At 49.4% G+C, this 13,640-nt stretch overlaps 1 protein-coding gene across 3 annotated transcripts in view; it reads right to left on the bottom strand.

Moving 5' to 3' along the window:
• The window catches only part of ZCCHC7 (zinc finger CCHC-type containing 7), a 95,616-nt gene extending 82,197 nt beyond the window's left edge, over positions 1 to 13,419 (bottom strand). The window contains exons 1-4 of one of the 3 annotated variants that reach the window (XM_033086493.1): positions 13,333 to 13,419; positions 12,737 to 12,776; positions 10,425 to 10,517; positions 8,281 to 8,994 (exon numbers count right to left, since the gene is read on the bottom strand). In XM_033086493.1, the coding sequence (XP_032942384.1) occupies positions 8,281 to 8,994; positions 10,425 to 10,434 (724 nt within the window). In that variant the 5' untranslated portion in view covers positions 10,435 to 10,517; positions 12,737 to 12,776; positions 13,333 to 13,419. The remainder of the gene's footprint in view (positions 1 to 8,280; positions 8,995 to 10,424; positions 10,518 to 12,736; positions 12,777 to 13,332) is intronic. The other 2 variants (XM_033086494.1, XM_033086495.1) reach the window with 2 other exon arrangements.
• Between the last annotated feature and the right edge of the window lie 221 nt (positions 13,420 to 13,640).

Below are 13,640 nucleotides of genomic sequence, written 5' to 3'. Positions count from 1 at the left end.
CACATGTGTGTGTGTCCGTGGCTACAGGCACTGCTGGGGAGCCCAGAGCAGCTGGAGGGAGCCCCAGGGGCAGGGAGCACCCCAGGCTCAGCAGCTGGAACAGCTGGAGGGAGCCCCAGGGGCAGGGAGCACCCCAGGCTCAGCAGGTGGAATTTGGGGAGGGATCCCCAGGGGCAGGGAGCACCCCAGGCTCAGCAGGTGGAATTTGGGGAGCCCCAGGGGCAGGGAGCACCCCAGGCTCAGCAGGAGGAATCTGGGGAGGGAGCCCCAGGGGCAGGGAGCACCCCAGGCTCAGCAGGTGGAATTTGGGGAGCTCCATGGGCAGGGAGCACCCCAAGCTCAGCAGGTGGAATTTGGGGAGCCCCAGGGGCAGGGAGCACCCCAGGGTCAGCAGGAGGAATTTGGGGAGCCCCAGGGCAGGGAGCACCCCAGGCTCAGCAGGTGGAATTTGGGGAGGGAGCCCCAGGGGCAGGGAGCACCCCAGGATCAGCAGGTGGAATCTGGGGAGCCCCAGGGGCAGGGAGCACCCCAGGATCAGCAGGTGGAATTTGGGGAGCCCCAGGGCAGGGAGCACCCCAGGCTCAGCAGGTGGAATTTGGGGAGCCCCATGGGCAGGGAGCACCCCAGGCTCAGCAGGTGGAATTTGGGGAGCCCCAGGGGCAGGGAGCACCCCAGGATCAGCAGGAGGAATTTGGGGAGCACACCGCAGCTCGCCGCCTTTCTTACCTTGGGCGGTCAGCGCCGTGCCGCGGGGTACAGCCGGCTCTGCTGCCTGGCCACGCACACACGGCTTCAAAAAGAGACCGAAAAGAGCAGCTGGCAGCTTCCCCCATGCTCCCCCCTCGCTGCCTGGTTTAAAGGAGTTGGTGGAGGAAGGTTTGTCCCGAGGATGCCGGGCTGCTCAGGGTAAGGACAGGCAGAGCAGCACCTCCAGCCACAGACGGGCAGGGGCACAGGAACCTGCCCACCCAGGGCACAGGAACCTGCCCACCCAGGGCACAGAGGTGATTTGTGATGCCACTGGGACCTGCTGTCTGCAGTGGGCCTCCTCAGGCTCTCTGAGGGCATTCCCCTCACCTCCAGGTCAGAAGTGTGGACAAAGGGACACCGGCCACCTCTGCGAAGGGACAGGCAGAACTGGCACCAAACCGATGGCAGAGCACACCAAACCCGTGCCAAAACACGCCAAACTGTGACAGAAACCCCTCTGCAGCTGGCTCTGACACGTGGCTCTCAGCAGGGCAAGGGAGACACGTTACCCTTGGTGAGCCACATCCACCCACAGAAGTCCAGAGAGCTTTGATTTCCTTCTTTCCTCACTGCTGACAGAACACACTCTGGATAGCTGGGAATGTCACATGTAAAATCAGAGATACTGGCAAAAGTTTTGAGGAAAAGCAGACAACCACCCCTACCACGAGAGGAAGAGGCTGAGCCCAGCAGGTGGGAAACCTTACCACGCCAAAAAACTGCCATGTGAAAATAAATAGCTTAAACCCAAACTCCACGAGTAAAAAACTGCTGGGAAAGGCTGTGGGGAGCTGGGGATCCCCAGCAGAGGGGCTGGAGCGTGCCCCCACACCCAGCAGGGCGTCCCCGAGCAGCCACAGCTCTCCCAGGGCTGAGAGCAGACACACAGCCCTCTCCAGCAGGAATTCTGGAACACCAGCCAGGGCAGTGTGTCACACAGCCTCTCTGAGTCCCTCAGAGAGAGAAGAGAGTGCAGGGATTGAATTGAAGCCTTTAAAGGAATTAAAATACATTAGGCCACACAGACATGAAGTAGAAGTGTTTTAGTTTCAAGTAAATAACAATGCACTGTAAATGCCTTAAGAAATTAGAAAGCCATAAAGCCTAGTTTAAAGTTCAGTAACTTAGCTCCAGACATAACAGAAAACTACTTGCATTTCTAGATAAAACAGACAAAACCACTTATGTGGTCAGATAAAACTACATGTGTAAATTATGTGTAAAGACTGACACAGCTTTCATACTTGAGAGCTGAGTTCTAGTGAGTGTAAGAAAAATGTTATAGAATCGTATTTTAAGCTGACTGGATGATTTACGAATAAAATCCTCTGTATTGGAGTGAGAGATGTAGAAGAAAAAAGAAAAATAAAAAAGAGGATGAAGAAGAAAAGTGTGGAAACTGTTGTTGCTGCTGTTTGTGACTCTGTGCCAGAGAGTTTTTTAACTTTAATATTCCAACCTCCTTGCCTTCAAGACTGATGCACTCACTCAACAAACAACTTTACAGGAACCACCAACCGCTCTTGTCTCTTTAAAGACCAAAACCCACAAAAAACTCAACAACCAGCTATACACATTAAGAGAACATCAAGCCACCACCCTGTCACCTTGCCAGCATGTGTGTGCTTCAACAGGCACAGGTTCTGCATTTCCTGCAGCTTTGGGGTGGAAGCAGTGACCACACACCCCTGCCTCGTGGCCAGCATCACTGCAGGGGTGCTGCAGGGTGCCAGGTCAGATTGCACCTGGACCTACACCTGCCTGCTCCCCTCAAATTGCACTTTTTCCCTAAGTCTTTTGTATCCAGTGTAGTCTCTACTGCACCTTTTAATTGCTTAAACCCCTAAAACCTCTCCTTTGAAAGGGTTACACAGCTTCCCATCAGTGTTCAAAAATTCAGTTGCAGTTTGTTACTGCCTGTAAGCAGCACAAAGAAATTGGGACAAGGAAGAAAGATCCAACTAATAACAGAAGAGGGGGAGAGAATCCCCTTAAAACTATCACCTGAACAGGGGGAAAAAAAAAAAAAAAGTCACACAGAATATATGACCATGTAAGCATGGGCACTCTTGCAGAAAACCTAGTCAGCAATCCCCAGCCAGAGGAAATTCAAATGAGAGCCAGGTCCACAGCAGTGACGGAATCTGGACAGATACAAGGGGCTGCTCAGGTTGCAGGATGTGCTCAGCCTCGATCTCTTTGGATTTGCAGAGGAACTTTATTAGTTTTATTAATTTTTTTTCCTTAAATAATCAAGAGATTCGAGTGTATCCACATTACACGGCGAGGAAGATTGAGATTTTTTCTTTAATCAAAATATCCATATGCATGCCTTGTCTCCTCCAAGGGGCAGGTGGATTCCCACTGCTGGCTCCCGCTGCAGGGTGCGTTCTGCTGCAGGAATTCATGCACAAACCGCTCCTCCTGCACTTCCACGGCGGTTCCAGCACACACAAGTGAGGAGAAACCCCCCCAAAGCACAGGAAAATCCCAAATCCCAGCACCCAGCAGGGAGCAGCTCTGGGGGAGCCAGGCCACAGAGGGGATGCACAAGGAGATGAGTGTGGTGCAAGCCAGCAATGCTCAGCCACAACTTGGGTATCCAACAGGCAGAGGGAAATCTGACTCTGTACAGAGCTCTGGCTTAGCAAAATCAAAAATTTGTGGTAGCCATTTCTGTAGGAAAAAATAAGTTGTTGCTACAAACCACAAGACTCCCTAACAAAAACAAACTGTACCATGCAAAGGTCACGTTCAAAAGCAGCTGTCAGGGAAAAGAAGCAAAGAGGAACTCATTGTGTTTTGCTATTTCAGAAATAAACTTACACCTTTCCACCATTTAGTAATAAAGGGAGGGATTTGAATAATAGAGCACAAAGAAAGGAAACACAGATGTGGTCAGAGCTTCTGCAGTGCCACAGAGCTGACATAAATTTAAGTTCAATGTCTAGAAGAAGCCATTTCAAACACTGAGAGTCCATAAAGGGCCTTTCCTTTCTGATAGAGACAAAAAAATAAGTCAAACTTATTGGATACTGTGATTTCCATTCTAATCCATAAACTGCAGCTACTGCCACTAAATAGAAGACTCCTTCCTGTATTATTTTTCAGGGATAGAAGACTCCTTCCTGTATTATTTTTTAGGGATAGAAGACTCCTTCCTGTATTATTTTTTAGGGATAGAAGACTCCTTCCTGTATTATTTTTCAGGGATAGAAGACTCCTTCCTGTATTATTTTTTAGGGATAGAAGACTCCTTCCTGTATTATTTTTTAGGGATAGAAGACTCCTTCCTGTATTATTTTTTAGGGATAGAAGACTCCTTCCTGTATTATTTTTCAGGGATAGAAAACTCCTTCCTCTATTATTTTTTAGGGATAGAAGACTCCTTCCTGTATTATTTTTTAGGGATAGAAGACTCCTTCCTGTATTATTTTTTAGGGATAGAAGACTCCTTCCTGTATTATTTTTTAGGGATAGAAGACTCCTTCCTGTATTATTTTTTAGGGATAGAAGACTCCTTCCTGTATTATTTTTTAGGGATAGAAGACTCCTTCCTGTATTATTTTTTAGAGATAGATGACTCCTTCCTGTGTTATTTTTTAGGAATAGAAGACTCCTTCCTGTATTATTTTTTAGGGATAGAAGACTCCTTCCTGTATTATTTTTTAGGGATAGAAGACTCCTTCCTGTATTATTTTTTAGGGATAGAAGACTCCTTCCTGTATTATTTTTTAGGGATAGAAGACTCCTTCCTGTATTATTTTTTAGGGATAGAAGACTCCTTCCTGTATTACTTTTTAGGGATAGAAGACTCCTTCCTGTATTATTTTTTAGGGATAGAAGACTCCTTCCTGTATTATTTTTTAGGGATAGAAGACTCCTTCCTGTGTTATTTTTTAGGGATAGAAGACTCCTTCCTGTATTATTTTTTAGGAATAGAAGACTCCTTCCTGTATTATTTTTCAGGGAATAGAAGACTCCTTCCTGTATTATTTTTTAGGGATAGAAGACTCCTTCCTGTATTATTTTTTAGGGAAGAGGTAAAATCTAAATGCTTTCAAATTAATTTTCTTCTCAATTTCAGGCATGCTGTCATGTTTTCATTCACTAAATGTTTAAACACGCTTCTTTCCTTTCCTCTTTTTCGTTTTACAAGTGCTCTTTGGAGTCAGAAGCAGCCACACAGCACAAACTTGCCAAGCCCAGAGTGCAATCACACACACACCCAGTGCCTGAGAAAGGCAGAGGATATAACAGAGAGAAGATAAATTGCTTTTTGTACCCCTTAGTGGCCGGACATCAATGCTGCAGCTCTGAAAGCTGCCTTTCCAAAAAAAAAAAAAGAAAAAAAAAAAAAAAAGAGAGAGAGAGATTAGGATTGCAGCTATTCATGGGAGAAGAAATATGTTAAAAGGAAGGTTTTAATGAAGAAATGGATGAAAGACTTCCAACTACAGGAGATTAACGTTCTTATCATATAAACTCTTACTGCAAAGCGGAGAGAAGGGGTGGGAGGGGAGAACACTCCCCCAAAGACATGGAAACTCTGACACTGAAAATAAATTCTCTGCATTAGTGCACAGCACAGTTTGCAGTGATTCCTTTTGCACACTTTATTATGGACTCTTAAACTTAAAAATAATTAAAAAAAAGGTGCTGATTTGCTGAATTATCCATTTTTTAAACACTCTGTGAGGAAGGCAGGACCCTGCCAGCACAGCAGCATCACCAGGCAGCCTCCTGACAGTCATGCCAGGAAAACCACCAGGGAACACACAGGTAGCTGGCCTTGCCTTTTGGCAGAGAAACAAGGAATTTCACAGAAATACAGGCAAAAATATGCTTAGAGTGGTACTAGACAAGCAAAACCAAAACCTGAAAGGCACAAAACCACAGGGAAGGAAGCAGGAAAGAGGAGGGAACACTCCCATCTGTGTGTGGAATGCCAGACCAGCCATAAACCTGCGGGGTGGCAGCTGAGCACCAGAACAAACCTGGATCTGTCACCTGCACCCAGGGCTCACATCCCACAGCCAAACAGCATCTCCTGGAGCTGGGGAGCTGCATGGAGGAAAGTCTGTGCACTGGGAGTGTCAGGACAGCATTATCTGTTTACAGGGAATATTAAAATAATAAGGTTGTTAAACAAGAGCAGGCTGGGCAAGCGAGGTGTGGGGCAGTGAAGAGAATAAGGAGATGTGCTCAGTTCCTTCCCTCAAGGAGCTGTTTCTGAGCTCAGCATCTCTATTCAGGGGCTCAGAGGTGAAAACAGACTCATCAAACCCTGACACAACCGGCTGCTCTCACGGTCAGAGCTCCAGCTCCCTCTGCCACGGGAAGCAAACTGGACACCAGACACAGCACAGCACTGCCACGGGAGCCTGCCCAAGGCACAGCCACAGGCAGTGCCAGCGAGAAGGGAAGGCAAGGCTTCCTCAGTTTTACCTGCTATCACCATCCCTAGGGCACCACAGGCCCTAAAATCACAATTTTTATACAGCATTGCCACCAAAACATCCGCCTCATTCTCCAGAAACCCTGAAAACAGAACTGTGCATGCCTCAAAATATTTTAAATGAATGAGCAGAGAATGTCTCTGAGAGCATGATTTGTCAAAACACATACTTCTAAAATACATTTCTTTGAACTGAAAATTTTTATATTCATTTATAGAACTGCAAAAATCCCAGAATGGTTTTGGTTCCAAGAGGCCTTAAAGATCCAACCCCTTGCCAGGACACCTTCCATTAGACAGGTTATGCATCATTGTCTATAGGATGAGAGACAGCAGCTCAGTAAAGGAATTACAGTTTCTGTACATTAGGAATATTTATGGCTTCTTTTTCCCTACAACTCTTTTGATGCTGTTGTGGTTTTTCATTACACACACATACCCACAACACAATTTATTCCAAGACTATGTCTTTGCCTGGGGACCACAATGTGTATTGGAAAAGCAGCAGCTGAACCAAACTTTTGTGAAACACAACCTGGAGGGGTTTGGAGAAGGTTCTGGCTACTGCTGAGAACAGAACCAGAGTGGGAGAAGAGCAGGTGTACTCAGGACCTTCTTTGACTTCCCACTAAAACATCTCAAAAACTGTATTGCTACACTCTACAAAAGAATTTTAATTCTGAACAGTGAGACCCATTCATACAGTGCAGGGCAGTTCCACCTCTGATGTCTGTGTGTGGCTTTCTTATTCCCAACATCCACTGTGAACCAAAAACATTACAATATTTGTCACAAAAACATGACATAACTTAGCAAAAACCGCCCCCTGGGACCAAACTGCCATTTGATTTTTAACACCCCCATCAGTCAGGACTGCCACACCCCCAAGGCAATTCTCAGGAACTTTTAAAACACTTACAAGGAGGAAAAAACATTAATGGCAAACATGTTGTGCTTATTAAGGTCTCTGATGCAGTGACAGAGTGCTTCACATGGAAGTCTGAGCAGCCACAAATTCACAAAAACACAAATTCCAGCAGGTTATCAAACACTGATGGTCCTGAAACACGTGTTCCACCAACAAGGGAGGGGAAGCCTGTTCCTCAGCTCCTCCCTCTCCAACAGCACAGCAGCAGCGTGTGAGCAGCAGCACTGCTTGCAGACACTCTGACAAACCACCCTGCTGGTGTCAGCCTGCAGATCAGCGTCACAGAACGCTCCACTTCATCCAAAACCTCCTCACTGACATGTGTGCAAAGTTATGGCACACATAGCTTTCTAACTGCTTTCAAGGTATGCTCTATCTCACTTTATAAATAAACTTCTCTCTTTTGTTTCTTCCTCCAGCCTTTGTCTGGGTCATGGCTTCCCTCAGCTGGCAGGGGGGATGCTGTTCCCTCAGTGGCCTTTGTGCTCCAGGAAACCAGAGAGCAAGGAGAAATCCTGGCTAACCACCCAGCAGCTGCTGGTGACACGGTGTGTGTTACAAACACTTGCCAGGCTCTGACACACTGCCCACATTGATGGACCCTCTTTGCTGTAATGTGGATGGAAGGCTGTTCTTCAAAACACCAGACTTTACTGGATAGGGAGAAAACTCCTGGAATTCAGGGCAGAATCTGCATGAGAGGAGTCAGACAAGCTCAGAGGAACAGCCCAAACTGCCAGGAGTGCTGAGGGGACAGTCACCTCAAATGCTCAGGGCTCCCCTCCACCCCTTGCCTCCTTCCTGCTGCAGCTCATGCCTGTCCTGAGCTGAAAGGTCTCTAAACTGGCACACAGCAAATCCTTAGACGCCCTCAGAAACACAAAATAGATGGCAAGGTTGAAAAATTCACAGTGCAAATCACTCTGATATCACTGCTAAATGCTGTTTTCCCTTCCACATGTCATGCTCTTGAAATAGAGGTATTGAAATGGTACAAATAACGACCATTTCAATTACCACAGCTCTGCACCCACTGCCATGCACTCCTGGCTTTCTGTTCACCTTTCAAGTACTGACACCAGTGTCACTGCAGACAAATTGCTGTCCCCACACAAGAACAAACAAGCCAAGGAAAAGCACCAACCTTGGCTGGCAGGAGTGGCACAGCCCTCGAGGTTCAGCATGATGTCTCCATCCCTGTCATCAGCACCAGCTCCCAGCAGCATCCAGCTCTCCACGTGGTCACTGTCAGAGACCAGGCTCTCCTCCTCCGAGCTGTTGTCCACCACCAGCACGTCGTGGATGGCTTGAGGCACAGCAGGACGCCCTGGGGAAGGCCTCCCACCAGTGCTGCCTCTCTTCTTCCTTGGAGTGCCCACACCAGAGCCAGGGGGACACAGGGGGTCGCAGCCAGCAGCTCTGGTGTGGTTTGGTGTGGAGGACACCGGGTGCACGAGGGTTTTTCCTCGAGCTGCAGAGCACCCTGACACCTTGGCCTTGCATTCATAGATGCTGTCTTCATCTGGTGTGTCGGACAGGACAATGACCTCAGGCTCTTCTGAAAGCTGAGTGCCACCATCAGTGAGCTCAGTGAGCTTCTCATCTTCATCCTGTTCCTCACTGGGACCTGAACTCTGACTCACGATGTCTCCAACATCAGCTTCTCCATCCATTTCCAGTGTGCTGACTTCTCCAAGGTCCTGGGAATAGTGGATCTGGCTGTAGAGATGGAACTCCACCTCACTGTCAACACTCTCCTCACTGGATGACTCCTCGGGATAAAGTTCATCTTCGTACACTTCAGTGCTGTCAGGATCACCGTACCCAGTAAACATTCTGGAAAGTGAAGGGTCTGTGTCTGCAAAAAACCAAATGGTTACATCAGAATGGCCATCTGTCCAAAATAAGCCTTCAAATGATACCTTTGGTCTTCTTGAAATTGCTTAGGGGAGCTGCAGAGCTCTGCACCCAGAACACCAAACAGCAGATTGAACAGCTGCCTGTACTCAAACGTGCAACAGCAAAAGCCACGTAGGGATGCATTTGTGTTAACCACAACTACTGCTTAGCTGAACTACTGTGGCTTCAGCCACTGAGCCGTCCACTCCCACACGAGGGAGGTCACCCAGACACTCAGGACCACACCCAGAGCGCTGTGCACACCCTGGGCTCTCCAGCACTGCAGCAAAGAGCCACTAAAGCCATCAAGGGATTGGAACATCTGCCAGAAGGTCAAGCAGGGACAGCAACTGCCAGAGGGGAAAGCTCAGAAGGATTTATCCACGCTCACAAGCCTAAGGCAGGGGGGTAAACAAGGCAGAACCACCACAGTAGGGCCCAGAAACAACTTGACAGGGCATGGACACAAACTAACAACATCCAATTCCGCTTCCACGTAACTCCGTTGCTGAGGAAGGTTGCGAAGCCTCCATCCCTGAGGATGCTCAAACCCCAGCCAGGCACAGCCCTCACCCGTTACTCCGAGCAAACCAGGGCTGAAATTGTTCCTGGAACACCTCCTCCAAAAATCTGCATTTCTGCATCACAGACACTCCCATGGAAGTCACCCAGCTTTTTCCAGCCAGGAAAACTGCCCAGTGCAGTTCAGTTTTTTGGCTGGGGAAGAAGGGTTGCACGGTACTAATCCACCTAGTCACACACAAACAGAAAAATTCAGATTCGTGAGCTTTGCACAGAGGTAACTCGTGTGATGATGGCATTTAAAGAACCCAAAGTTCTTAGCATGAAGGCTCTCTTCTCTTACCCAGGTTCCTAGGTAAACATAACACCTAAAATGCTAAATATATGAAACAACAAGGTGGTAGCAGGCACAATAAACCTGCTGTACACCACTACCTAGCTTTAGATGCTGTAGAAAGGAAGATAAAGTAATTGCACCAGAATTTAGAAAAACATCTGGCAGACCAAATGAAGGCCCCAAACTTCCACATTTTAGTAAACTTCACATGGTGTCCCAGTTCCAAGGGCGTTCACCCTGTCCCCATCCCCTCAGCAAGAACAGAGCTGCAGTCAAGCACATTCACATCATTACTAGGTGTGAGAAGACACCTTCAGCAATGTAGGCAGAGACAAACCCTCCTGAAGATTCTGTGTTTTTAGTGATCCAAGGACTCCTTCCTGCCCTCCTGTCACACACAGCAAGCAGTGACCACTGCTAAAAGCTTGCAGCTGAACAGCACTGGTGTGTGCCAAGCTTCCAGGGAGCTGACTCATGGACACCTGACAGCGCAGGCAACAGCACCAACAGGCTGCAAGCACTCCACTCACTTTGATCCATCCTTCTCAGGAGTCAAACGGCTCCTCCTCCTCCTCTCAGGCCCACACTGGGATAATGAAGGGCTCTTCCTCTTGCTCAGGCCACTGGGAAACAAGAAACACCCGACATCAGCACCACAACGGAATCTCAAGAGTTGCTGCTCACCATCATTCTCACACTCGGTTCACAGCCGTGCCTCTCCTCTTCAGGAAAGAGAAACAGGCATGCCAGACACCTGGCATCAAAGCAGACACACACACAGGAGAGGGAAGAGCAGCTCGACAAAGCCTTGCTGTTTTTCAGACTGACAAGCTGAAGCAGCCTCTCACTGAGTTCATACAGGTAACTCAGAGAAAGACCTGACTGCATCCTCAGAGTAAAAAGTTCAGACTGTGGGCAAACCCTCTTTTCCATGGAATCCTAGGAGGGTTTTGGCTGGAAAAGACCCCTAGGGTCACTGTTCCCTCAGCTGTGTTCACCTCTAAGTGCCACACCTATCTTGCTTCCAGATGGACTGTCATAAAGACACTCCTCACAACGGAGTGTGAAGAGCACATAAAAAATATCAGCCCTGCAAAGACGACCTGATTTGACAGGCTGCAGGGAGCAACAACACACTGACACACCGTACTTTGGAACCAGATTACCTGAATCATAGAGGAAATCCCAAACCTCAAACCCCTGGAAACAGCAGAACCCCATCCCTTTGTCAAGAGGAACCCCACTCCCAGCTGAACCCAGAGCACAACCTTCCTCAAAAGCACCTAAATACTTCTCAGGCAGCCCCTAAGTGAGGGCTACCAATGTTAAAATTAAAAAACCACAGACATCTGAGCTCCTTCTGACCATTTCCAAACAGAGCTGCAAATGGCTGCAGCTGGCAATGCCAGGGATAATCTCCAAACACTGCTTGCCAGCGTTTTCCACCTGGCCCATTGGAAACCTGACATGGCACAGGAGAGGCAGCAGCACCAGGCAGACAAAAGGGAGGTGCCACTGCCAACTCAAAGCAGGGAGGAAGAGGAAGGCCAGAAAACCTGGCACTTGGAACACCTCTGCCAAAATCCCAAAGGGATTTGGGACGCTCAGGTCTCACCAATCTGCAGAAGGGGCTCTGAAATAGAAGCTCAGGCCAGTCCTTCCCATGTCAGCTACTTTGACTCTCCCTCCTCTCCAGTGCTCCAGCACTTCTGCTGCTCTTGCTTTCTCAGCTCCTAGCAGCTTCCACAGCTCTTTGTGCTTAACTTCAAATGCTGAGATTCCTTAAAAATTTCAAACAAAAACTGAAACACAGAGATTACTTCTTCTATTGCATGTGACTTTTTGGACAAGTGCCCTGTTCCCATCACAAATCACCAGTGAATTCCAAATATTTCCTTATTTGTCTCATTATCTGCTTGATCTCCACAGTCAAACCCAACCCTTTTTGATAACAGCTGCACTGAGAGGCAAACACACTCTCCACTGCCTTGGAAGACAAAACATAACCCTACTGTCAGGCTGTTACAGATAGCCACAACAAAATGGAAAAGACAGCTCTTTCAAGAAAATTTCCATATTATCTACCAGAACAGAGGGTCAGATACTGGGACAGGAGGAAACAGAACTTTTGTCAGCTTCAAACATAGCTGCATTTGTGGTACATGAACTGCCTGGTGCTTCAGACTGCTGAGACACTGCAAGTGCACAGGCAGTGGGAACCTGACAGAGAATTTACATGTTCCACAGCATGTGAATGGAACCCTTCCCTGCAGCTGCTGTAGCTGCTTTTGTTCCCTGCACTGCCTGGATTCCATGAGAAAATTACCATTAGGAAGATCATGACTGAAATGAAAATCACACCTGGGAGGGTATGAAAATGTCAAACCTGAATGTTTTTATAAATACAAAGATATACAGATATACATTAACAGAAGCCAGTGCCAGGACTGTCTGCCTTCCCCTGCTCTGCTCCTGTACCCAGTGAGATTCCAGCCTGGCTGTGCCTCTCAGGGGCACCCACACGGCTCTCAGGGCAGCAGGGAAAGGCACAGCTTCACCCACTGCCCAGGTGAGACTGCAGCCATCGGTCACCTCCATCTGGAGTGGAGAAAGCCTTGCAGAGGAACACGGAAAAGTGTCAGGAGGTGGGCTGGGAGCACCCTCTGCCCTCATTTTCCATGCTCTACCAGCGATTTTTGGCTAAATACCGAGACACAAACCCTATCCATGCCCCATTTGCAGTTTGAGGAGACACAGCTGTTCTGAACTTTCTTTAAATGAAGTGCAAAGGGAGAAGCAAAGCCACGGAGAAGAGTCAGCATTTTTCTAGTGGCAGCTATACCTTCAAGAGATCATGGGAATATCTCTTCCACGCCTGAGCCCTGGAAAACAACAAAATATTTCACTTCAAGCTTTTCGGAAGATTTCCTCTTCCCACAGGCACTTTCGGGATCACGTTTAGGGGCGAGGAGCTTTTCCTGGATCCTGGGGCCGGGTGTGGTCTGGGGAGAGGGAACAAGTCAGGACTGGAGATCCCAGGGGAAAGGGAAGCACGTGGAGAGCCGAAGGAGCACGCGGAGAGCCCTCCGCCGGAACCACAGGGCCGCTGGGGACCAGGGCTCGTTCCCGGGGCTGCGGGGGAACCGGGACACGCCGCGGCCGGAGGCTGGGCCGGGATCACGGACACCGGGGCCGGAGCGCGGGGCGGGAGAAGCGGCCACGGGACGGGGGAAACCGGGGCTGGGGCCTTGGGGAGGGGGGCCTGCCGTGGAGAGCGGGGTCTCGGTCAGGCCGCAGCCGGGTGAGGCCGGGTGCCGGTAGTCACGGACGATACTCACTCACTGCCCACACCGGAACCCAGTCGGTAACAGTGCTCGGTACTGGGTACCGGGACGGACTGGCTGACTGAGTGACGGACTGGCTGACCTCCGTACTCACCCAGAGCCGGTGCGCAGCGCCAGGACTCCCTCAGTGCCGGTGCTCCGCTCCGGCCGCGCCGGGACCGCCGGGCCGGAAGTGGCGGCGGCCGGGCCCTGTCGTCCGGCCACGTGCTTCCGGTCCCGCCCCCTCCGAGGCCCCGCCCCCTCCGAGGCCCCGCCCTCTCCGTGCCCCCGCCCCTCAGGCCCGGCCCGCCCAGGGCCCGCCGCGGGTTGGGGCCGCGGATCCCGGAGGATTTACCGAAAATCGGGGACACCGGAACGGGGCTGTGCAGTCTGGCACGCCTCGGGGAATGCTCCGCGCCCTGC

Source organism: Catharus ustulatus (genome assembly GCF_009819885.2).
Source record: "Catharus ustulatus isolate bCatUst1 chromosome Z unlocalized genomic scaffold, bCatUst1.pri.v2 scaffold_26_arrow_ctg1, whole genome shotgun sequence".
Lineage (NCBI taxonomy): Eukaryota > Metazoa > Chordata > Aves > Passeriformes > Turdidae > Catharus > Catharus ustulatus.
The sequence above is the reverse complement of the archived record's forward strand: the minus strand, read 5'-3'. Positions and strand labels throughout refer to the sequence as shown.